This window comes from Leopardus geoffroyi, chromosome B2 (genome assembly GCF_018350155.1).
Source record: "Leopardus geoffroyi isolate Oge1 chromosome B2, O.geoffroyi_Oge1_pat1.0, whole genome shotgun sequence".
Classification (NCBI taxonomy): Eukaryota; Metazoa; Chordata; class Mammalia; order Carnivora; family Felidae; genus Leopardus; species Leopardus geoffroyi.
Window position 1 is genome coordinate 121332712 of NC_059332.1, and position 23871 is coordinate 121356582.

A 23871-nucleotide genomic window follows, 5' to 3' on the forward strand; every position below is an offset into this window, starting at 1 on the left:
ATCGGACAAAGGGCTAGTATCCAAAATATAAAGAGCTCATCAAATTCCACACCCAAAAAACAAATAATCCAGTGAAGAAATGGGCAGAAAACATGAATAGACACTTCTCTAAAGAAGACATCCAGATGGTCAACAGGCACATGAAAAGATGCTCAACGTCACTCCTCATCAGGGAAATACAAATCAAAACCACACTCAGATATCACCTCACGCTAGTCAGAGTGGCCAAAATGAACAAATCAGGAGACTATAGATGCTGGAGAGGATGTGGAGAAACAGGAACCCTCTTGCACTGTTGGTGAGAATGCAAATTGGTGCAGCCGCTCTGGAAAGCAGTGTGGAGGTTCCTCCAAAAATTAAAAATAGACCTATCCTATGACCCAGCAATAGCACTGCTAGGAATTTACCCAAGGGATACAGGAGTACTGATGCATAGGGGCACTTGTACCCCAATGTTTATAGCAGCACTCTCAACAATAGCCAAATTGTGAAAAAAAAGCCTAAATGTCCATCAACTGATGAATGGATAAAGAAATTGTGGTTTATATACACAATGGAATACTACTTGGCAATGAGAAAGAATGAAATATGGCCTTTTGTAGCAACATGGATGGAACTGGAGGGTGTGATGCTAAGTGCAATAAGCCATACAGAGAAAGACAGATACCATATGTTTTCACTCTTATGTGGATCCTGAGAAACTTAACAGAAGCCCATGGGGGAGGGGAGGGGAAGGAAAAAAAAAAGGAGGTTAGAGTGGGAGAGAGCCAAAGCATAAGAGACTGTTAAAAACTGAGAACAAACTGAGGGTTGATGGGGGGAGGGAGGGAGGGGAGCGTGCGTGATGGGTATTGAGGAGGGCACCTTTTGGGATGAGCACTGGGTGTTGTATGGAAACCAATTTGACAATAAATTTCATATATTAAAAAATAAATAAAATAAATAAAATAAAGTGCTGCCTTTCTAGTGAAAAGAATTCCAAGTTTTTTTTTTTTTTTGAGGGGGGTGAAACTATCTTTTTTATAATTCTGCCTCAGTGTTAGAATAATTTCAGATATATAATGGTAAGAGTAGTTATAGGGATTTTCACTATCCTAGGAGGGCAACTTACTGAGTCATTTAAAAAAAAAATTTAATATTTATTTCTGAGGAGGCAGGGAGGGGCAGAGAGAGAGGGAGACACAGAATCTGAAGCCAGCTCCAAACTCTGTGCTGTCAGCACAGAGCTCAATGTGGGGCTCGAACCCACCAACTGTGAAATCATGACCTGAGCTGAAGTCCGTGCTTAACCGACTGAGCCACCCAGGCTGCCCTTTATCGAGTCATTTTTAATGTTTCCCAAGACATATTATTTTCCAGGTAGTATTCTTTTATTATTGTTATTATTACTAATTTTAAGGAGGAAAGCTTGGAAATGTGATGAATCTTTTGCTTAGGACTGATTTACTTGTTTTAAGGTCTTTTCGGCTTTTATTACACTTAGGAATGTTTGCCAACTAATAAAATTTCAAATGCTGTTTGCGTTTTGCTGTGTGTTTTTTTGTTTTTAGAGAGAGAATGCAACTGGGGGAGAGAAGCAGAAGGAGAGAGAGAGAGAGAGAGTGCATGAGATGGAGAGACGGGGAGAGGGAAGGAGAGAGAATCATATGCAGGCTCCATGCTCATCAAGGAGCTGGACGCAGGGCTTGATCCCCCGACGCTGGGACCACGACCTGAGCTGAAATCAAGAGTAGGAAACACCACCAACTGAGCCACCCAGGCGCGCCTGTGGTTCAAGAGTTCTACACCTGTTTTCTCATTTGCTCCCCATCTTCTCATTCAGCCCTGTGAAGTGGGCAGCCCTGATTTATTCTCCAGGGTTGGCAGGTGAGTGTGATCAAGTACCATGCAAACACGCCCAAGGTCATGTGACCTGCCAGAGGCAGAGCTGGGTGTAGAACCCAGGATTTCTGGGTAGAATGTCATCTACTCCACTACATTCTAAGGATACAGAGCAAAATAAAAGGGGGAGGGGAGAAGGCTTTTTCTTGTCCCTCCCGTAGCCATCTCATCTTTTGTTTTATGTGATAAGTGCCTTCTCAAGGATTACATGGCTTAAAATTTGGTGCAGAACAAGGACCATTATGGGTGATAAGCTTAGAAAGCACCATATGTCCTTCAGAGACCGTAATACATCATGCCAAGAGCAGAAAACTGGGGGAAGAGGGCAATCTGAACCACGATTATTTTATTCCCTATAAGCCTTCATAAAAAAAAAACCAGGTTTACTATGTAAATTGAAAGAAACCAGAAATCTTTAAAGCCATCTGGATGATTTAAGTATATATATATTTTTATAGCCTCCTCTTAAGAAGGATCAGAAAAACTCAAGACGATAGGAAAGTAAGCCGGCATGGAAACTATTGCCCAGCTGACCGCTTTATCCCGAGCTTCCTGGGCTTCAAAGAAGCGGCTCAACAATTTTGAGAAGAAATATAATGGTAACGGCAGCGGCTGCCGGAGCCTAACAGACGGAGGTAAGGCATCCGAAATACTGAACAAGCCTCTTGGGGCAGACTCCCACCCGGAGCTGTGTAAAGTCTGCTTAATTAAATGTGCCTTCTATTATGGTCTTTGGTGATTCACTGAGGAGGAAGAAGCGGCAGTGACCTTGTATCGAATCACGGCAAAGGCAAAGACTGCATGTTAATTCTCGTGTTGGTAGGAAGGTGTTAATAACGTCTCCAAGTTGGACGGCTCCTGCCGGAGGACTGACTTCTCTAGGCCTTAAAAACAGCGCCCGGCGCCCCGGCTTTAGCTGTTGGGTGCTGACTAAGCACCTTTCGAGCTGCCTTCAGTTGAAAGACAGAGGAGGCGGAGGAAATCCTCACTCGGCCAAATCTATCCCATATGAGAGGGCAGGCTTAATGAGAATCGGCCCTGAGCCCTGGCGCGGCAGTGCTTCTGGAATGCACGTGATTTACAGCCAGCAGGGGCTGCAAGAGTTTTCTGCCTTAGTCTCTCTTTCTCATGTTTGAAAAACCTTCACGGCCAAAATTTTAATTTCAGCTAATGAAGGCAAAGAGGAAAAAAAAAAAAAAGAACACGGTAGCTTTACAGCACGCACACAAGGCCTGGAGGAAAAAGGAAGACGAACGCACGTTAGAGCTAACGACTGCGGGGAGCTTCCAGAGGAAGTGGACACGTATACAAACAGGGCAACATAGCTGACAAACAGAAGCGTGAGCCAGGTTCTGTGGAAGCCTAAATAGCATGCGTTTTCCATTTTCCTTCGGGAGCCTTTCTTCGTTGTGATGGAATGGTCTTATGTTATGAAACCATCTTTGACATGGTACATGACTTCCAACCAATAGGACTGAGTTGTAACGATTTACTTTCTACAGGTGAAGCTCCTTGGTGGGCATGGTGTTTTCCCCAAACCCAAAGGTAATATATTAATAAGGTCTTGAAAAATTCAACCAGTATAGACAGGGCTGAAGTCGTACTTGACTCCTTTTTTTTTTCCACCTCATCATCTCTCAATTTGAATCCCTGGAAGGTAGTAATCACCATTTCAGTTTGGTGAACATACTTCCAGATCTTTTTTGCTTGCATTTATAGACACATAAACATGCATACACACAAACATTCAGAGATACAAACACACACACACATACACACATTGAGAGAAAACTATGAAGTTTAAAAAATAAATGTGACAATTCTATACACAGAATTCACTTTCAACTTGCTTTCTAACTTGGGATATGTCAGTACATAGGGACATCATTTTTAACAGCTTTGTACTGTTCCACAATGTTGATGTGCCTTAATCAATAACTCCCTATGAGTTTATAATTTTGTTACCCACAGATGATCCCCCCCCCTTTTTTTTTACCATCTCCAATATCACAAAGGATGTCATTTTACCTGTCCCTAGTATTACAAAAGCAAGTATATATCTAGGGTAGATGTGGACACATAGATTAGCTAAATTAAAAAGTCTGAGATTTTAAAATTTTTAAATAGAGGAAAATGGCCAAAAAACTATTCTACCAGCAACATTTTGGCCCATATTTGTCCCAATATGACATTGTTAATCTTTTCAACCCTTTGATAATCTGATGGATTCAAAGCAAATAGAATTTCATTGTTTCATTTTGCATTTTCCCGGTGGTGGAAATAAGCACTTAAAATAGTGTTCAATTTCTTGGGGTGCCTGGGTGGCTCAGTTGGCTAAGCATCCAACTCCTGATTTCGGCTCAGGTCATGATCTCATGGTTCCTGGAATGGAGTCCTGCATCGGGCCCCGTGCTGTCTTTTCTCTCTCTCTGCCCTTCCCCCGCTCATGCGCGTGCGCGTGCGCTCTCTCTCTCTCTCTCTCTCTCTCAAAATAACTAAATAAACTTAAAGCAATAGTTTTCAATTTCTCTTTTTCTTTTCTAAGTAAGCCCAGAGTTAATAGTAGGGTGTTTACGGACTCTATGTGAAAGGATTGGCCAGAGATGGAAATTGGCTCTCATATTATTGTTAGTTTCTAATTTTACCAAATTGTAATCAGCTCGTGTGGCCTGTGTGATTTTTGCTTTTTGGAATTTGATGAGATATGCTTCATGATCTAATTCTTGGTCAGTTTATGTTCCATGTATGCTTAAAATAACGTGTATTCTTTGTTTATTAGTTACAAATCTCTACATAAATCATATTTGGTTAATTGTTTTATTAAATATCTATCCTTACATATTTTTAGTCTTCTTGAAATGGTAATTTCTAGATGTATGGCAAAAATTTCTTTCTATGACATGAATTCATGAATTTTTCTTTGTATTTGCATTAGTGGTTGTCTTAAAGACCTCCATGTTATGTTGTTAAGTGCCAAAAGGTTTGTGAATGTTTAATGTTCTTTTTTTTTTTATTATTTTTTTTTAACGTTTATTTATTTTTGAGCCAGAGAGAGACAGAGCATGAACAGGGGAGAGGCAGAGAGGGAGGGAGACACAGAATCTGAAACAGGCTCCAGGCTCTGAGCTGTCAGCACAGAGCCCAACGCGGGGCTCGAACTCACGGACCGTGAGATCATGACCTGACCGAAGTCGGATGCTTAACCGACCAAGCCACCCAGGAGCCCCTATGTTCTTTTTTTAAATGTTTATTTATTTGTGTGTGTGTGTGAGAGAGAGAGAGAGAGAGAGAGAGAGCAAGCGGGGGAGGGGCAGAGAGAGAGGGAGACAGAGGATCTACAGCAGGCTCCAAGCTATCGTTGCAGAGCCCGATGTAGGGCTCAGACCCACGAACTGTGAGATCCTGACCGGAGCTGAAGTTGGACGCTCAACCAACTGAGCCACCCAGGTGCCCCATGAGTGTTTTATCTTAACAGATTTCTTTCATCAATGTGAAATATTCCTCTGGGTTTTTTTTGAAAATTTTTGCCCTTGATTGTATTTTGTCTGAAATTTATATTGCTAAAACTATATTCCTTTTATTAGGCTTTGCCTGGCACATCTTTATTTTCCAATTTACTGGGTCCTTTTGAATACCTACGCTTGCAGTGTTCCCTTCTGTTGCAGTGGTTCTTTGATGTGATCCTTTTGGACTGTGTTTTCTTCATGGACGTCATAACCCTACCTGCCTTATGTTTTTCAGAGATTCTTCCCTTGTTTTCATGACTATAAATGAAAATGCATGTGTGTGCGTGTGTGCATGTGCATGTGTCCATGTGTACGTGTGTGTGTGTGCGTGTGTGTGCATGTGTACGTGCGTGTGTGTGTGTGTGTGTGTGCATGTTTTCCTGTCATTTAAGGCAGGCAGGAAGGAGGAAATTATGTGCTCGGGCTGCCATCTTGATCCAATCCCATGCTTTCCTTAATTCCAGATTTCCTGCCCTCTTCCTACCCTAAAACAGTGCTCACCTTTCCTTCCAGCTCAGTTGGTCTGGATGTTGAAGGTGCTGTGACAGAGACGGCACAGAATAAAGTCTGTGAATACGTTTGGTCGGCATGCACCCGTTGAAAAACTACTTTGGTTTCCATTTCTTTACGGCCCAAAAGTTGGGTTTCAGCCTGAAATGCTACAACTTAAGTTTCACTGGCATGCATTATTCAGTAACAGCTTACATAGCTCAGTGTTATCACCTTCCCATCTCATTTCCAGAAAGGTCTGTTTAATTTGTAAACAGTCCATTTTAGACAACACTAAGTAACATCACAATATGGCTATTCTTCTGGGTGATATATTGGCAATATGTATATCCTCGTTTCTTCCATGGAAGAAATATGTCTAAAGGCCGCTAACTGGACCATTGGCAAGGCCTGGCACGAACTAACTGCAATGTAACTCTTACCAAGTTTTGGCCATTAAAGGTCGCATTTAGAATGTACTATTTTTAAAGTCAGCGGGAAGAAAAAGCTCACATTATTTATAAAGGACTGGTACTCTATTCATTCTCTTATTTTATTTAAAACATTCTCACCTCATTTTCTATGTTTTATGTTTTCCTTTTAGGTACAGAGTTTATTTTCGTTTACAGGGCATCAAACCCCCAACCGTAGGATTTCAGACTAAAAAGAGCTTAATGAGGTTAGGCTCATCCTATGTTTGAGAGTTTTTGTGACTGGCTCAAGTTCATATATTGACCTTATGGCAGAGCCGGCATCAGAATGTGGGTTGCCTGAGCCCAGCACACTGTTTATACGTAAATTTACATTTACGAAAGATTTTTAAAGATCCCATCTCATCCTCAAATTACTAAAAAAAAATCCAGGAAAGACCAGATGGCAAGCGTGAATAATCTCAATTTTCATAGGAGGGGATACTGAAAAGGAAGGATGAATTAATGACTTGCTTCAAATTATCCACGTTAGGAGTCGTCAGAAAAACAACGTGGACTCTTTACTACCAGGCCTGTGCATCTAAGAGCCTCTCCGTCTTCTTATCCCACAAGGCCACTTCCTAAAAGGACCGAGGTGCCTCCTCAAGGAACTGTCTCACGGCTTAATCCCTATAGGAACCCAAAATACAGATTCGCTGTTAAATTGTTAACATATTAAGTGTCTTCTTGATTTGTGGCGACCTTAGAAAAAACTCAGCAAAGTCAGAGCCAGGTTGTCCTTTGTAAACTGGAGAATGATTCACCTGTTATTCCAGATAAAGTAAAAGGATGAATCACAGTGTGGCTTTAAATTCCTTCCAGCTCTTTGTTTATTGTTTCCTCTTATATGGAATTCTATTTATTCATTAATCTAGCCCCAGCTCCTAACAAATGGGGCATCTACCAGGCCCTCGAGTAAACATTTAGTACTAGGCCTTTGTGCTCTGTGTAGGATTTCTGGAGCCCTCTTTCTACCTCTAAGTTATGAATAGGTCTTTAGACTCTAAGGAGTTGGCAAATTCTTTTAGACTCTAAGAGCCTAAGAGTCTGCAAACTATGGCTGGTGGACCAGCCACATGTTTTTGTAAATAAAAACTTTTATTTGAACACAGTCAGGCCCATTCATTTGTATATTATCTATGGCTGCTTTCCCTACAGGGCAGAGCTGAACAGAAATGACAGCAACTGAAAGGTCTTAAAAGCCTAAGACTTTTACTATCTGGCTCTTTGCAGAAAAAAAAAAAAAAATTGCCAATACTTGCGTTTAGAATCTATTTGCTACCTTTTATGGTCAACCTGGAGTTGAGCCAGCGTCTAGCAAAACAACAAATTCACCATGACAAATGTTCATAGATCAGCAAAGCACTAACCTAGTCACGGAAGTCTAATTTAGTGTTACAGATTCACAGGCTTAGCTAATATGTAAATCAGCAAGCATAAGTAATGATGATTTCTGCTTGCATGGCACTTTCCAGACTAGGAAATATTTTATATGTTATCTCATTTGATCCTTCCAGTAACCTTAGAAAGTGGGCAAGAGACAGATTCTGAGACATTGCATATCCTAGAGTTGAACTTGGAATCAAGCATTTTATTTTAGCAGTTAAAATGATTCCTTTATCTTTGGAAAACTTTTCCTCCAGAGAAATAAAAAAAGAAGGGAGGAACTATTAACATTTATCATCTTATAATGCGCTGTTCTGAAGTAATGTATTGGTAGATCATTTGCAACTAATTGTTTTTGTCACAACATGTTCTGTCTTCCTAATTTCTGCATTTATGTCAATAAGATGATAATAAAAATGACATAAGCATTTGATTTAATGGTCTAAAAAGTCAAAATAAATATAAGCCTCACTGAGTTATAAACGAAAAATGAAATCTTAAATTTTTGAAATCTTAGAACCTTCAAGCTAAGTCAGTTATCTGGCTTTCTTGGATTAACCGAATTAAAAGACAAAAAACAAAAGTCTTGGAGTAAGCAAGGAAAAATAAGTCTTAGTAAAAATAGGAGTATATATAAAAAATATAAGTACCACATCTAGGAAAATGGGAAATATGAGTTATATAGTGCTCTGTTGTGAGTCAAATCATATTGAGATAAGTATTTTGATAAAGGCAACAAACCTGTAGATGACTGTTACATATTTTTTTGCATTACATAACAATTGATCTTTGTGTGAGCAAACAGCTTATAAAGGATTTCTAGTTGACCAAAACATGGCTGTATCCATCTTGGAACAGTATTACAATCAGCACAACCTACTGTAGGACTCCAACTATATGCCATTCAGGAAACGGCAAAACTATGGAGACAGTGAAAAGATCAATGGTTGCCAGGGCATGGCAGGAGGGAGGGATGAACCCGAGGAGCACAGAGGATACTCTAATAATGGATACAGGTTGTTATAAAGTTGCCCAAACTTAACACCAACAGCAAACCCTGATGTAAACTATGGCCTTTGGGTGAGGATGCGTTAATGTAGGTTCATCATTTGTAACAAATGTACCACTCTGGTGAAAGGTGTTGATAGTGGGGAAGGCTGTGCATGTGTGGGGGGCAGGGGGTACATGAGAAATCTCTCTGCCTTCCACTCAGTTTTGTTGTGAAGCTAAAACTTCCCTAATAAATAAAGGCTATTAAAACAATTTAGTACAATGGGCCAACAAAGGTCACATTCTCTATCTGCCTCAGAAGCTTTATAGAAATGTGTATTAAATATGTTTTTTTTTTTTGAATTCGTTTTTTTTTGCATACTGTGGCATGAATATCAGAAAAATAAAGGTCTAGAATCCTTTCAGGGTAATGGATCCGGAGCAAAACTGAACTTACTTCACACCCGGATTGAGTTTCCCATGAACACGACTCCTTCTCCTGAGGGAGAACACCTCTTTGGAAAGCGTGGTCCCCCAGGCACGTCGGACACAAGGAAGACTCAAAATCTGGCTCCCCCGGTGGGATGTGCATGACCGAGGGGCCCGTGTACTTCAGGCTGGGACTCTGATGCTTGTCCACACTGACCATTGGGCTCTTGATCCACCTGCGTACCTGCAACATGCAAAAGAAAAGAATTGCATTTTACCCCCCTGTGATGTTTAATGGGACCCCAGTGGGAAATCTGGTGGATGGATACTCATGAAAGGAGAATTCAGTCTCACAATTTCTCTTTCAAGTGTTAATATCATCCAAATGGGTCAGTTCTAACCGATCACTCTTGAGGTGTGTGTGTTTTTTTGGCGGCTCATTTCATCTCACTGAGTCTGTCTCCCCCTCTGGGGATGATTGGGGTAATGGCACTTCCTCCCAGGTCGTCATGAAGATTTTACAATGTCGTGTTCAGTAGATGGTGACATTTTACTTTTACTCTTACTAATATGATTACGCTGACAGACGGATTCACAAATATGTAAGGTGAATTGCTAGTTATTCTTTTTTGTTTCCATTTTTGTTTTGTTTTATTGTTTTCATTTTTGTTTTGCTAGTTATTCTTACTAGAGGAAATACTCACCTAAGATTGTGAGCTTACGGCTCAATTGCTGCTAAATGAATTAACATATATGTCACTGTTGCAAAACCTTGATTATAAAAGAAGTTACTTCTGGTTACGAAATTACCTCATAGTGTTTTCAAAATTCTAAAACTCACCACTTGTTGCTTGCATGTAGAATTCCTATAAAGCACAGAGAATATATAAAGCTATTCTAATATTTTTTAATTAAAAACATTTTTTTAATGTTTATTTATTCTTGAGAGAGAGAGGGAAAGAGCATGAGCAGGGGAGGGGCAGAGAGAGAGGAAAACACAGAATCCGAAGCAGGTTCCGGGCTCTGAGCTGTCAGCACAGAGCCCGACGCGGAGATCGAACTCACCAACCGTGGGATCATGACCCGAGCTGAAGTCGGAAACTTAACCGACTGAGCCACCCAGGTGCCCCAAAGTGATTCTGATATTAAAACACATACTATTTATATAGCACTTTAAATATAAAAGGCATTGTTGTAAATGTTTGACATTTTGTCCTCAGATATTTCATCCTCAGAACAGTTTTACATGATAGGTACGATTACTAATCCCATTTTACAGATGAGAAAACAAAGGCACAGAGAGCTGAAGCAAATTTTCCCAAGACACAATGCTGATATGGAGCAAAGGCGGGACCCAGGTACCTCAAATCCACAATCTATTCCTTTACAAAAATGGAATTTAAACAAGCATTACAGGGTTATACGACTTGTGGTCACTAACTGCTTGAAATTTATCTTGATTTAATATGTCTTTTCCATGCTCTTTGAAACCCCTGAGGATTTAAACAATTAATAAAATCAACCCTATACCAAAAGAACAAAGATATGAAATGGCAATACTGAATTATAGTAATGCTACAATTAAATATGTTAAGGATACACTGAGAAGAAACTAAAATTGTAATAACAAAGGAATATTTAAGCAGTTTGATGGAATATTATGCTATCGCTAAAAATAAATATTATGAAGACTGTCTGGCAATACGGAAAATGTTTAGAACGTAATTATATGAAAAAAAAAATCCCTATACAGAATTGCTCAAGCAGTAGAATTCCAAATGTAAAAATACATGTACTATCCACAGGTAAAGCAAGAAAGTACTAGGCAAGATAAAAACTGCTATATTCATTGCTAGGATTATGGGTGTTTTAGTTTTCCTTTTTACAATGTAAGTTTTTAAAGCATAATTTCTTTTAAGTTTATAAGAATCTCAAGCACTTAAAATATATTTCTTTGGCTACATATGTGCCTTTTAATTGCTTTATTTGCTTTATTTATATGCACTCTTTTCAATAACCATTTAAAATATCTTTTTGAGTTTACCATCCGAATGTTACTATTTGGGAGGTTTCCTTCAGTATTTCTCGCACACCAGGGTATTTAGCAGGCACATTCAAAGTGTTTATGTGATTCATTAATGAAAGTTTAAATGAAACTCAAAAAGTTTGAGACTACAATAGAATCTCTCTTCCTGATGGTACTGCCAAATGTGTTTTTTGATCAATCTAAAAAGCACTAAATTTCATTAGAGATGGAAAATGTTTTTTTATTGTTCTTATTCAGAGGATTTTGAGCTTGAAGTTTGGTAACCATTCTTGATTAGTTGCCAACCTTGTATTTTAAATTCAATCTTTTATTCTGGCTTACTTTCAATGTCTCTTTTGCCAAGTAGATTGAACTTTGGGGTTGCTAGGAATTGAATTTTTTTGAATATTTTTTTAATGTTTATTTATTCTTGAGAGAGAGAGACAGAGAGAGAGAGAGAGAGAACGTGAGTGGGGGAGGGGCAGAGACAGAGGGAGACACAGAATCTGAAGCAGGCTTCAGGCTCTGAGCTGTCGGCACAGAGCTCTATGTGGGGTTTGAACTCATGAACTGCGAGATCGTGACCTGAGCCGAAGTTGGATGCTTAACCGACTGAGCCACCCAGGCGCCCCACTAGGAACTGAATTTGAAAGAGATTTATCTTCAAATGAATTTGTATGGCCTGAGTGATTAAGAATCTTCATATATTGAAACATAAATCTTATAATTATGGACCACTTTATTTAGAGTAAATCTATGCAATACTGTCTTACAATTATTCAATTTATAATGGAAGAATGTCCATGTGACTGAATCTAAGCTTTCGTTATGTTATAGAAAAAACAAACTAGTTTTTATCCGAGGACAAGAATTTAGAGACATTATATCTCAGGTCAAAGTATGCATTGATGTATAAACATAAATGATCTGTTGTATGTTAGGAATCTTTGGGATTAAGAAACACATGGGGAATTGTCATTTTGTTTGATATCCAGCTAAGAATTCCCCCAAATAGTCGAGGCGACCTCGAGCATATGCTGTCACACAACTAAGAGATGTCTTTATAGAATTTCAAGGTTGGAAGAGACCCAAAGGTATTAGTCATTTACCCAAAGTCACACTGTAAAGTATTATGCATCAAAACTATACCTAATGGTTTCAGCAAATCACTGAACCAATTTCTACAAGGATATAAGCTGGCAAGCTGGATGCCTTCAGAGGCTGGCAGGAATAAGAAAAGCGTAAACTGTGTAAATGACCAGGGTACGAAAATAGGGAGTGGCAAGGACCATAAGGGCGTGCTTGCTAAGGACATTTAAATTTAAAATTTTAAAAACAAAACAAAAAAAAATAAAAATAAAAACAAAACAAACAAACAAACAAAAACCCAAGCAAGCAAATAAACAATTGTGGTCCAAGAAAACCCTAGTCAAATCTACCTCACATCTTTAAGGGTCACCATGTGACCCCTGAAGTTTTCCTATCACGTAGAATTTAGTATGAAGTCAAATTCCATGAGGTAGAAATAAAATGATTTGGTATCTTCTAACTTTTTCAAGAAGCAGTCTAATGCTCTTGACATTTTAACTTGCATTCATTCATTAATTCATTTATGCATCGTTCGTGATTGAAGACCAACTGTGTGTCACGCAGAGTCTAGCCGTTGAGAGACCATGGCAGTTAACAAGACAGAGCTTCGAAAACCTTCCCTTATGGAGTGTGAGTTATGGCCAAAGGAATCAATTTATTTGTTAAGGGAATACATTATTTAATAAAATAAAAATAATATGAGAGGGGGTAAATAAAGCAGAGAGGCTCGATTAGGATCCTTGCGGGAGGGTTCTACTGGAATTGTATGAGAAAGGAAGGCCTCTCAGTAAAGTCTCTAGAGGGGATAAGGCTCCAGGACCTCCAAGTGGGCCACCAAATAGGCACCCGGACCGTCAAGTCTGCGTTTCAGAGGAAAGATTCCAGCTGCAAACATGAATTTCAGGAGACTTGAAACAAACAGCCATATTCTACTGAAGCCTTTCGGGGAAAAAAACCACCCCGTGACTTGCCCGGATCTACTTGTGGAGTAGGTGTCCGGGTGTTAAGTTCGTATTTCTGTAAGGTAAGCGACTTTGATGATTAGAATCTATTCCATTTCACTGAAACTTACTGAACGACATGATTTACTAGAGTCTTCTGAGAGGGGGTGTGTATTTTGTCCCTTAACACATTCCACAGGGGCAAGAAGTGGGTGGGGGTGATATTTCAACAGAAAGGCCCAGGATTCCAATCGACCTTCGACAAATTAACCCATTCTGAGCCTCGTGGACATGTGGGGATGTGATATTCCCTCTTTCCACAGAGAGTGTGGCCAGGGAAAGTTAGAAATATTCCATTTTTCCAGAAGCATCGGGGAGAAAGGTGTTATAAAAATAGCTGCAGGGGTACATTTCGTAGGACTGTGGCTGGCATTAATTACATGCTCTACGTCCTGAAATGCATTATCTCCTTTGGCTGAACCCTCATTCTGACTTCAATACGTCCCTTCCTCGCTCCTCCTTTACACATTTCCTTGGCTTCCTAACCTCCCCAGTGGTTTTTACAGGCCTGATTAAGGACTTGGTTTATGGTGTTTACTTGATCTTGAGAGAGTGGCTGGCTTGTGAATGAATGCACGGGGCTCTCCCTCAGGCCCTTGAGTCGGGCAAGGTGCCCTCTAAAACTGCTGAGTGCAGGAACACTACCTCTGCCCCTGAGGGAGTTGGAGCTACAACTGGCCTATTGTGTCCCCTCGGGCTCTGCCGCAGGGACTAGCTGCCTGTGAGTGGCTTTGGGTCCTCAGAGACCAGTCACAATGGCTCAGGGAAAGCTGCCGCAGCTGTGTGTGTGAGAAAGATGAATGCCCGGATACAAGCCTCAGCCCCCGCTCCTAGGCCACCTGGGCCCTGGGTTTATTCACAGCTACGCGACCGTTTATGGAGGGAGTTGTAAACAGACATAGACAAGGGGGGGGGGGGAAGCTGGGGGGTGAGAGGGCCTCCTCACCCTCAACAGATCACCAATTCCCTCACTTGGGCTTGATAGGAACCTGTTCTCCAAACTGCATCAGACTTTTTTTCTTAGAAGCCATTGCTTCTCTAGTCCTGAGGGTGAAAAGGGTAGGCCCTTCGCGTCACCCCACAGCTACTCTTACAGCACAGGGTTTACCAGAGGTACGAATCCAGTTTCTTTGTTAAATCCAGTCTGCCCTGCTTTTGTTAATTTCTTTATTTGGAAAAAAGGTGAAAAAAATGATATCCCAAAGCGATAATCCCTCAGACTAGAAAATCGCCAGATGTGATTAAAGAGATTGGCCAGCTTCTAGGGATTTTCCACTTGTGTTTTTTTTTTTTTTTCCCTATGATGTAATAGTAAACAGATATTGCTCTTAATTTAAAATGGTTTAGCTGATCATGATATCAACCGGCGCAGAAACATTATAGAGCGCCCAGGTACTTCTTGGCGAACTCCTAAAGCAATACCTGCTAGTCTCACCATTTCTTTCGTTGTCTGGGAACGAACAACGATCTTTTCCTTAAAATCCAAGTGAACCTGAAGTTGGACACAACTCCCGCGATTTCCAGAGGGGCGTGGTTTTTTGTTTTTGTTTTTTTCTTTGATGTTTTATTTATGCTTGAGAGAGACAGAGACGGAGCGCGCGAGCAGGGGAGGGGCAGAGAGAGAGAGGAAAACACAGAATCCGAAGCAGGTTCCAGGCTCTGAGCCGTCAGCCCAGCTCACACCCAGGGACTGTAAAATCATGGCCTGCGAGGAAGTCGGATGCTAAACCAACTGAGCCACCCAGGCACCCCCATAATTACTTTCAACTCGGATACAGTCAGTCAAGTTTTTCTAGTGGGAATTACGTGGACAATTCAATTGGCTATAAAAAAAAGGGACCCCCACACCGCCTTCTTTTCCAGAAGGTGCCCGTCGGTAGACTGGTTATGACATTAATGTAAGTCAGAAGGCTCCTGGAAGCACATTCCTCTCCCATTGGTGCCCGAGGCCCGCTTCACAGCATGGCTGTGTACAAATGGAACAGTGACACAACAATCCGACGGCAGTGGTAGTAATCGGATTTATTCACCCTAGCTCTATGGGTCATCACATCGCTTTCTTTCCTCTGAATATCTGTTGCGTTTTTTATTTACTTCCATGAAACCTTGGAACTTCTTTGCTCACGGGGTGCTATTATGCCTATGTCATCTTTCCAACTGGACCATAAGGGTGAGAACAGCTTCTTGGGCTTTTTTTTTTTTTTTTTTTTTTTAATTCCTCAGAGGCTAACATATGGTCTTACAAATAGCAGGCAACAAAAATAGGAATTGCTGGATTATTTTTGACAACTATATTCATGTATAGATCTTAACGTACTTTGCTACCATCCTCTATCGAGGTGATAAATATGCTGTATGTCACGCTTTCCCATACGCAGCAATACCTCCCAGCCCAGGCACCTTGAGCCGACCACTGAGTGGCTTTTGGAATTCCCCACCGTCCTGAGCCATTTGCCCTTGGGGTTTCCCTGTCCTTTCCTCTCGGCGTTGACCAAAGTACTTACATCCTGTTCTAGATCCTCAGCGTCTAACCTGGTGTTTCCCCAGGCCTCGTCTGGGGGGGATGGGGCGGCCAGGGGACTAGGAGAAGAGGAAGGAAAGAGAGGACCCAGGGGGCAGCACCCATGCAGCTGCCAGACGGCTGCCCCTGCCCTCTCTAGCAAGTTCTCTTGAGAATCCAACACCAAACACAGCCCTTGCCCTGTACTTCCAGCTGCCTTCTGCCTCCTGCTCCCCGTTGAGGCACTCACCAGACCCCACCCCATCACGTTTTAAATAGAAAAAGCTCAGGAATCTAGTGACATAAGGCTTCCTTTGGAAATAGAAATAACGTTTTTTTCTCGGTCCTTTAAGATATGGGGCTGATCCTTTTGGCTTGAATTAGTCTTCCTTGGATTTGAAAAATTAAAGAAGAAGAAGGAGAGGAAGAGGAAGAAGAAGCAGGAGGAGGAAGAGGAAGATGAGGAGGGGGCGGGGGAGGGGGAGGGAGGAAAGAAGAGGAAAGAGGGAGCAGAAAAAAGTTATTTCAGGTAATATATCTAAGGGACAGGAGGTGTTATTTCCTTTGCGAATGAAAATTGAGGCTTGGAAAATGGCAGTGCCAGGCTGACCCCTAGGAAAGAGCCCGCCGCCTGTCCACAGCTCATTCACCAGAGCTTTGGAAACTTCCTCTCCTGGTTCCTCTAAGAAATCCCCTTTTCTAATTTTTTTTTTTTTTTTTTTACCTCTCCTTCGCTTGGCTGGTGGCTGTTAGCACATTCAACACGTTGTTCTTGCAACATCTCCTAAAAGCTAGCAAACTAAAAACAGAACACCCCCCTTTTACCCACGAACTTCCTCGTTCCAGCAGCCCTCTCACCCCACCTGACTGCTTTCGTTCTTAGCCATGCTTTGTGAAGTCACCTCACATTACTCCTCGACCCATTGCCATCTATTCACTAAATGATACTTACGGATCACCTAATATTTGCAGGGACATGACAAAGAGTCTCACCCCATTGGAACAAGTTTTCACCAAGATGCCAATAAATCTCATTGCCGAATCCAGCCAACACGTTTCAGTTACCTACCTGGCTCTCATGCTGTGCAGCATTTAAAGGTTTCGCCACAAGCTTAGCTATCTGCTAGGCATTCTGCTGGGTGGTGGGGACACAAGTAAATGCAACTGCTTGCATGATCTTTGAGTGAGGGTGCCGGCATTTCAGAGACTTACCCAAGAGCCTGTGGTTTATCATGGTGTAGTGAGTGTATCATGTACCAAAGAGTAGAAATCGTTTGTTCTAGAACAACCGTGCTTGGCTGAAAACGAGAACTATTGCTCCACCTTCCCAAAGCAATAATACCTACCTCGTCAGGGTTTTATGAAGACTAAATGAAACGATTCACATAAGCCCAGCGCCTGGCACTGGGTGAACACTTGGTTAATATTTGCTTTATAGCGATGTCTCGATGTAACGAGAGAGCTTTATACAAAAGGCCATGGGAGGAAAAGACGTGGGACGTTTGGGGAAGTTGGGAGAAATCAGGGAAGGCTGTCTGGAGGAAGTAAGGTTAAAATGAGTCATGAAGGTTGAGTTCAAGGAAGTCAGGTGGACTAAAATGGAAAATATATTTCCAGCAGAGAGGAAGGCAGAAGCGAAAGGAGGCAAGAAATCTGCACGGAACGTGTAGAAAATGAGCCCACAGAGGAGAGGCAAGAACTGAAGCTGGACAGAAAAACTGGGCCACTGAAGTGTTGTAAACAGGGCTGTAGGGTTGTCAGATGTGTCTTTCAATTCAGTGTGAAGGATGGCTATAAGATGGTCAAGAACATCGGTAGCCAGATGAGTCAGGGATTGCTTACAAAAGAAATGATGAAGGCCCAGCAAGAATAGTAGCAGTGAGAATGGAAAGGAGAGATGTGTCATCAAATCTATCATTCCGTTCTCCAGTCCATATCCTTTTTTCTGGATTCCTAAAGCCATCTCCTAAATGGCTTTGCCCCTTAAATCTGTTTTTACTGAAACCATAGCATCTTTCTAAATGCAAAAGTTGATCTTGTCCCTGCTTTAAATTCTTCAACGATTCCCTATCACCAGCAGCAGCGACTTTCAGCAGTGACCAAACCTGTTTGGTCAAGATCCATGTACTGTAAGAAATCCCTATGCTGCTATATACGTTTATAATAAATAGAGAGAGATATGCCACTGAAAGGATTGGTAACACCCCCAAATTTACCCTTTTTTACAGGAAATGCACTCACATTTTTCCATTCCAATCCATTCCTTTCAAATGTTGATTTCAACCCATTGAGTTGATTTCATGGCCCACTAGTAAGTGCCACACAAACTGAAGAACGCCTAAATGGTAAAATCTAAATTCCTTGGCCTTGGATACCAAGTGTCCTAGGATCTGAATTTACATCTCCCATTGTGCCCCCTGTGCATCCAGACCTTTCGCCATATCATCTGATTTGCGGTTGTGTTAAAGACTGCTCTCCTAAGTCTTTGTGTACAGGCGCTTCCCTCTGACCCACCTCGTCCATCTGGGTAGTCCTGCTAAGAGTCACATACTTGGGACACTCTTCCATTGTCTGGCTTCTCTGCTTCTCCACCCATTTTGGCATTGATTTGTTTGCATGGGAACACACACACATTTATTCTGCTTTACTTATCTATTGCTCCTCTTAGAATGTGCGTTTCACAAGGACTAAGACACTATTTTCTACCTTCATCAATAGGACATCCACAAGGGTTATTTTGTGTGTCCCCTCTTCCAAGTCTATCCCCTCCCCAATTCCCATCTGCCCTCACTTTACATTGAAGCTCTCCAGGAAGAAGGCTCGCTAGTTTATCCGCAGAGCCTAGCACAGCTCCCCGCACACAGTAGGTGATGAAGAAATATTTGTTGATTGGTATAAAGCCAGGTACTATTCAAGGAACAGGGAATAAAATATGAAGAGGCAGTTGTTCTTAAGTATCAACCAGGAAATCAACAGGCGAAAAGCAGTGTTAAAGCTAGCGTGAGTGCATCGCTGGGTCAAGCAGGGTAGGGCTGTGATGGGATAGAGAGAGCAGCTTGTTTAAAGGGAAGCTCACGAAGAGGGCTTGACTGGAGCCAATCTTGTGGGTAATTGTGTGCAGCGAGATAGAAAGCCAAGAGGTAAAGGGTGGGGACAGACATCAAAGGGACGTGAATGCTTGAATGCTGAAATGTTATCTTCAGTTTACAATATGGGAAAAACGTAAGAATTTTAAACTTTAGAGCAATCTGATCAGATTGCTGTACTCTGGGTGAATTAGAGTAGGTCTAGGGGAGAGGCGGACTGGCCTAGAGGAATGAGCAATGTGTACAGAGGGGTCTCAGGAAGGCACCTCTCCACGCGTTTCCAACCCCGGGGAGCTTTTGCCAAAGGAGGTTTACCAGTGGCTGTTAAAATTTTTTAATTTTATTTTCAAGCCCTGTGTGACCTGGAGAAGGGTAAGTGAAGGCTGAATGGGGCATGAAAAGAGTGAGCCTTTGAAGGTCTGGGTTCAGGTAGGATGTATAGAGGGTCACAGGGCAGACCCAGGAGGGTGCACTGGGAGTGGTTATCCCCATACATAACAGAGTGGAAGCGCCATTCTGCATCCCTGTTGGAGCTTTTTGGTGTTTTCCTTCAAAGACCATCTCTTTCCTTTCTTCCATTCTCCCTCCCTCGCCTTCAACCTAATCTAGTGATAAAGGTTTATTATTTCATATAGCACTTAGAGCCCTTAATAATCTAGTTATATTACGTATTCAGTGTATTTTTATGGCTAAGGGCAAGGTCAAGAATGGCATATGAGAGGTTACTAAACGGCAAGTATAATATTGTTTTCACGTTATTCGGAGGTTAAGCAGTCAGTTTACAAGTGATTTGGATTTCCTCACAATTTGCTGAACAAAAGGGTATTTAAGGTGTAAAAATGAATGGCGCCTGGGAGGCTCAGTCGGTTAGGCACCCGACTCCTGATTTCGGCTCATGTCATGATCTTACCATTCATGAGTTGCAGCCCCCCACTGGGCTCCGTGCTGACCATGTGGAGCCTGCTTGGGATTCTCTGTCTCCCTCGCTCTCTGCCCCTCCCCCACTCACACGCGCGCGCTCTCTCTCTCTCTCTCTCTCTCTCTCTCGCGCGCGCGCGCGCGCGCTCTCTCTCTCTCTCAAAAATAAACATTACGAAATAAAATAAAATAATTTTATGGCTTAAGGGCAGTTGCCAGAGAGTCCATTGAAATGGCAGCAAGAAAGACTGAATAAAGTCTCATTCTTTGAACTGTGTACATTACTTAATTAAATTCGAAATACCAAACGAAAGGGGAGATGGTTAACAGCATCCCAAATGCGGGCTCATTACTACTCCCTGTTCTTTCCATTCCTTTGTTGAGTCCTCTTATACAAGAAGCGCCTGGCACATTCGGTTTTATTTTTATGCAAAAACAATTTTCCCCTAAATGATGCTTGTGCTGTATTGGTAATGACTTCTATTTTGGTATTCTATTTTTTCTCACTTCGTGTTTTATAAAGAAAGTGGTAAGATTTCATTGTTCCCTGAAACCAAGAAGAGAATAAGCTAATAAGTGGATATTTACTAAGTACCTACTATGTCCCAAAATTATGTCTCCAAAAATGTGGAGAATGAATTGCAGATGTTTGACGATCCTATGGAAATTGCTAAAATTGGAAAACTCACTGCGACCTCAGGACCACTGAGACAGAGGAAAATTACTGTGAAAATGAGTCTGTGTAAGCGGAGAAGGACAGATGCGTTTTTGTGACATGTAAATAATGGTAATAATAATAGAAATGCCAATAATAGAGCAAAAGGGTCAGAATCAAAGAAAAATCTGAGCAACCTTGTCCCTGGTGATCCCACCCCCTCCAGAAATGGTGTAATCTGTCAATGGATATCAATACTGAACACCGTGAGCTGACTCGTTAAAGAAAAAAAAAAAAAAAAGGAAATGGAATGAATAATCCAGAAATATGCATTTACTGCATTGCATTAATATGGTCCTCATTAAATCCCGATAGGAAAGAGCAAATGCTTGGCTTTTGGGGGGAGCACTTCATATACAAATTTTACATGGAAAGGTGGTTTATAGAAACTTGTGATCATCATGCTGTGCCTGGCTTTTACTGCAAAATCAACACTCAGACAAGTCAGGTATTGAGTTTATATACTAATTTGGAATCAACAGATGTTCCATAAGCCATATACTACAATATTACAAGCAAAACTGCAAACATTCAGCTTTGCTTAGAAAGTCTAGCGTAGGGTGCGTTCGTTGTTTTTGTCATCCTGGCATCCTTTGCCCCATTTTATGGTGAAGGCAGCCCCACCCCCATCTCCACTTCCACTTTCTCATTTGGGAACAACTCTTCTCAAATGTGATGATTTTGGAGAATTGCCAAGGACAGTTTATGACACCTGGACAGGATGGAGTTGTGATTCAAGAAGACAGCGGTAAAAATCCTATGCCTCTGGCCATGGTGATTGGTCCAAGGGTTAGCATGTGACACAACAGAGCCAATCAGAATCTTTCTCTGCAAGCTTTTTTTTTTTTTTTTTTTTTTTCATACCGAACCTGGGCGGTAGGGTCTTTCTTCTCTTTCCTTTTGGAGTGCGAGCTCTAGGGATGCTCCCTGAAGAAATACCAGCAGCACATCTCTTGTCATGTGCAAAAGCCTGGGATAATAGTCTACCTCGTGAGAGGCAGAGACACATTGCACTCGGATTCCAGGAAGTGTGCATTTGTTTTAATGTAGACCATAGTGTAGTTAGGTGCAAGGAAAAAAAAATTGCTTTTAGGTAGATATAATAATTCAAAATATTTCACCAACTGAATAGCAAGGCACAGAGCACAGATGTTGGTTGTATGACCCAGGCAGCTCCCGTAAGGCCCCTCCTGTCCCAAGCTTTACCTCTTTGCTTGCTGGATGGTGGGGAGTTCTTTAAGAGTCCTGAGACAGGCTGGAACAGCTGGGTTGGTTGGAGGGAGGGGACACTCACAGGTTTCTGGACAGTGGCTATTTACTAACCCATAAGGGGATGCAGGGGAGAGGGGGAAATGAGTGATGGGCATTGAGAAGGGCACTTGTTGCAATGAGCCCTGGGTGTTGTATGTAAGCCAGGAATCACAGGAATCTATCCCCCAAATCAAGAGCACACTGTATGTTGGCCAACTTGACAATAAGTTATATTTAAAAACATTTCAATATTTCAAAATCAGTACGGCTTATTATGCATACCAACTGAACATCAGCCCTGGTTTGGGGAAAGAGGAGATGGTATTAGGGCTATTTTTTGTGGCAATGACAGAGGAGACTGTGTGATATAAATTACCCATGGCTACAAAAACTGTCAAATTACTTGAACTCTGACTGTTCTTACAGTTTTGGATCCTGTAGTCTCTGTTTACATCTTAAATTGATGATGACCAAGATCTCATTTCTTTCCACAATCCAGCTGTCCCTAAGCATTCTACCAAATGCCAGCAGGTGTAAGAAAAAATCATTTGTTCACGTGCAGGGTAAAATAAAAGAAGCAACTACATTTCATTAAAAAAAAAAAAAATAGAGTAAATGTTCTGAGCATAAGGGACACTAATAAGAAAACAATAGGGAAGAATTTTCCAAAGATAAAATATTTTTTCCAAAGATAAAATACAATTTCTCGCATGGATCTTAGGAGGTACAAAACAAAAACAGAATATTAATGAAAATGGGGGATTTAGGGGCGCCTGGGTGGCGCAGTCGGTTAAGCGTCCGACTTCAGCCAGGTCACGATCTCGCGGTCCGTGAGTTCGAGCCCTGCGTCGGGCTCTGGGCGATGGCTCAGAGCCTGGAGCCTGTTTCCGATTCTGTGTCTCCCTCTCTCTCTGCCCCTCCCCCGTTCATGCTCTCTCTCTGTCCCAAAAATAAATAAACGTTGGAAAAAAAAAAAATTAAAAAAAAAAAAAAAAAAAGAAAATGGAGGATTTGGACTCTAGGTTTGTCTCTCCCTAGTGAAACAAATATTTAAAAAATGCTGATGATCGAAAGAAAAAGTATGGTCAGCAAACAACTAGCTCACTGGTACATTTTCTCTTCTCACCCCACAGCGAACATTGTTTAGAACCCAAAGGTCGCAGACCAGGTGGTGGTTAAACACTATCACAACAGCCTACCGTTTTGCCTTCTTTCCTTTGCCCCTTTCCAGCCTACCTTTCGCTGTTCCATCCATTTTCCCCAAACTAGGTTTTGATGATGTTACTTCCTTGCTTAGTACTCTCAATGGTTCTTTATTGTCTACCGAATACAGGCCAAGCCACTTTAGGGAGCATTTGCCCGGGACTGTCTACATGCTCTGGCCCTAGCACAATTTACAATCCTATTCCCCATGACTCACCTACCTTTGTTCCATAAGCCAGCCAAAACAGATTATTTGGTCCTTTCCTAACAAAACCGGTATCTTTTGTCTTTTGAGCCTCTGACGGTTCATGTGTTCTTGCCAACAGAGGTGCCTTTCGTTCCTCACCTCATCTCAGTGTTGCTAGGCCAGATCTTACCCAAACTTGAAAACTTGGCTCTAAAAACGTCTTCACAAGTGCTCATTACAACTCCATAAAGTGTCTTCCTCCTTGAACCCCCATTCTACTTCAAACTTCTCATGTGAACCTATCATGTTATATAGCACCATGATTCATGCACTCTTTAATGACTCCAGCTAGTATTTATTTTCATGGATAATTACCATGAAGTACATTCCCCTCCTGGGGTCATGGGAAATATATAGAATTTTTTTTTTTTTTTTTTTTTTTTTTGCCATAATGTCATGCTAGAAGGGTTAGGAGAAAATAACTCATAACGCATACATAGAATAGGAAGTCTTCATTTATACCCTGAGAATTCCCCTGAGTAATTCAGTCGTAAAACTCATTTCTTTGCCACCACTGCTGTGTTCATTTTTCTGAGGGAGGGTACGAGACCTCAAAGGCTCCAGTAAAATTCCTAACATGTCCTTGGACCAAGGCTTTCCATAACACTTATTGACTTTTGACATTTATTTGACTTGGATGGTGGCCAATGATTCACTTATAATTTCATCTTCAGGTGCTTCTTG

At 41.5% G+C, this 23871-nt stretch overlaps 1 protein-coding gene and 1 long non-coding RNA gene across 2 annotated transcripts in view; one reads left to right on the top strand and one right to left on the bottom strand.

Moving 5' to 3' along the window:
- The window catches only part of SGK1 (serum/glucocorticoid regulated kinase 1), a 113467-nt gene that overhangs the window by 60799 nt on the left and 28797 nt on the right, over nucleotides 1-23871 (bottom strand). Inside the window, exon 2 of the mRNA XM_045499703.1 lies at nucleotides 9180-9395. Coding sequence (XP_045355659.1) covers nucleotides 9180-9395 — 216 coding nt within the window. The remainder of the gene's footprint in view (nucleotides 1-9179; nucleotides 9396-23871) is intronic.
- Nucleotides 1677-4129, top strand: LOC123609041. The gene is made up of 2 exons (XR_006717579.1): nucleotides 1677-1866; nucleotides 2340-4129. It is a non-coding gene; the product is annotated as an uncharacterized LOC123609041 (long non-coding RNA).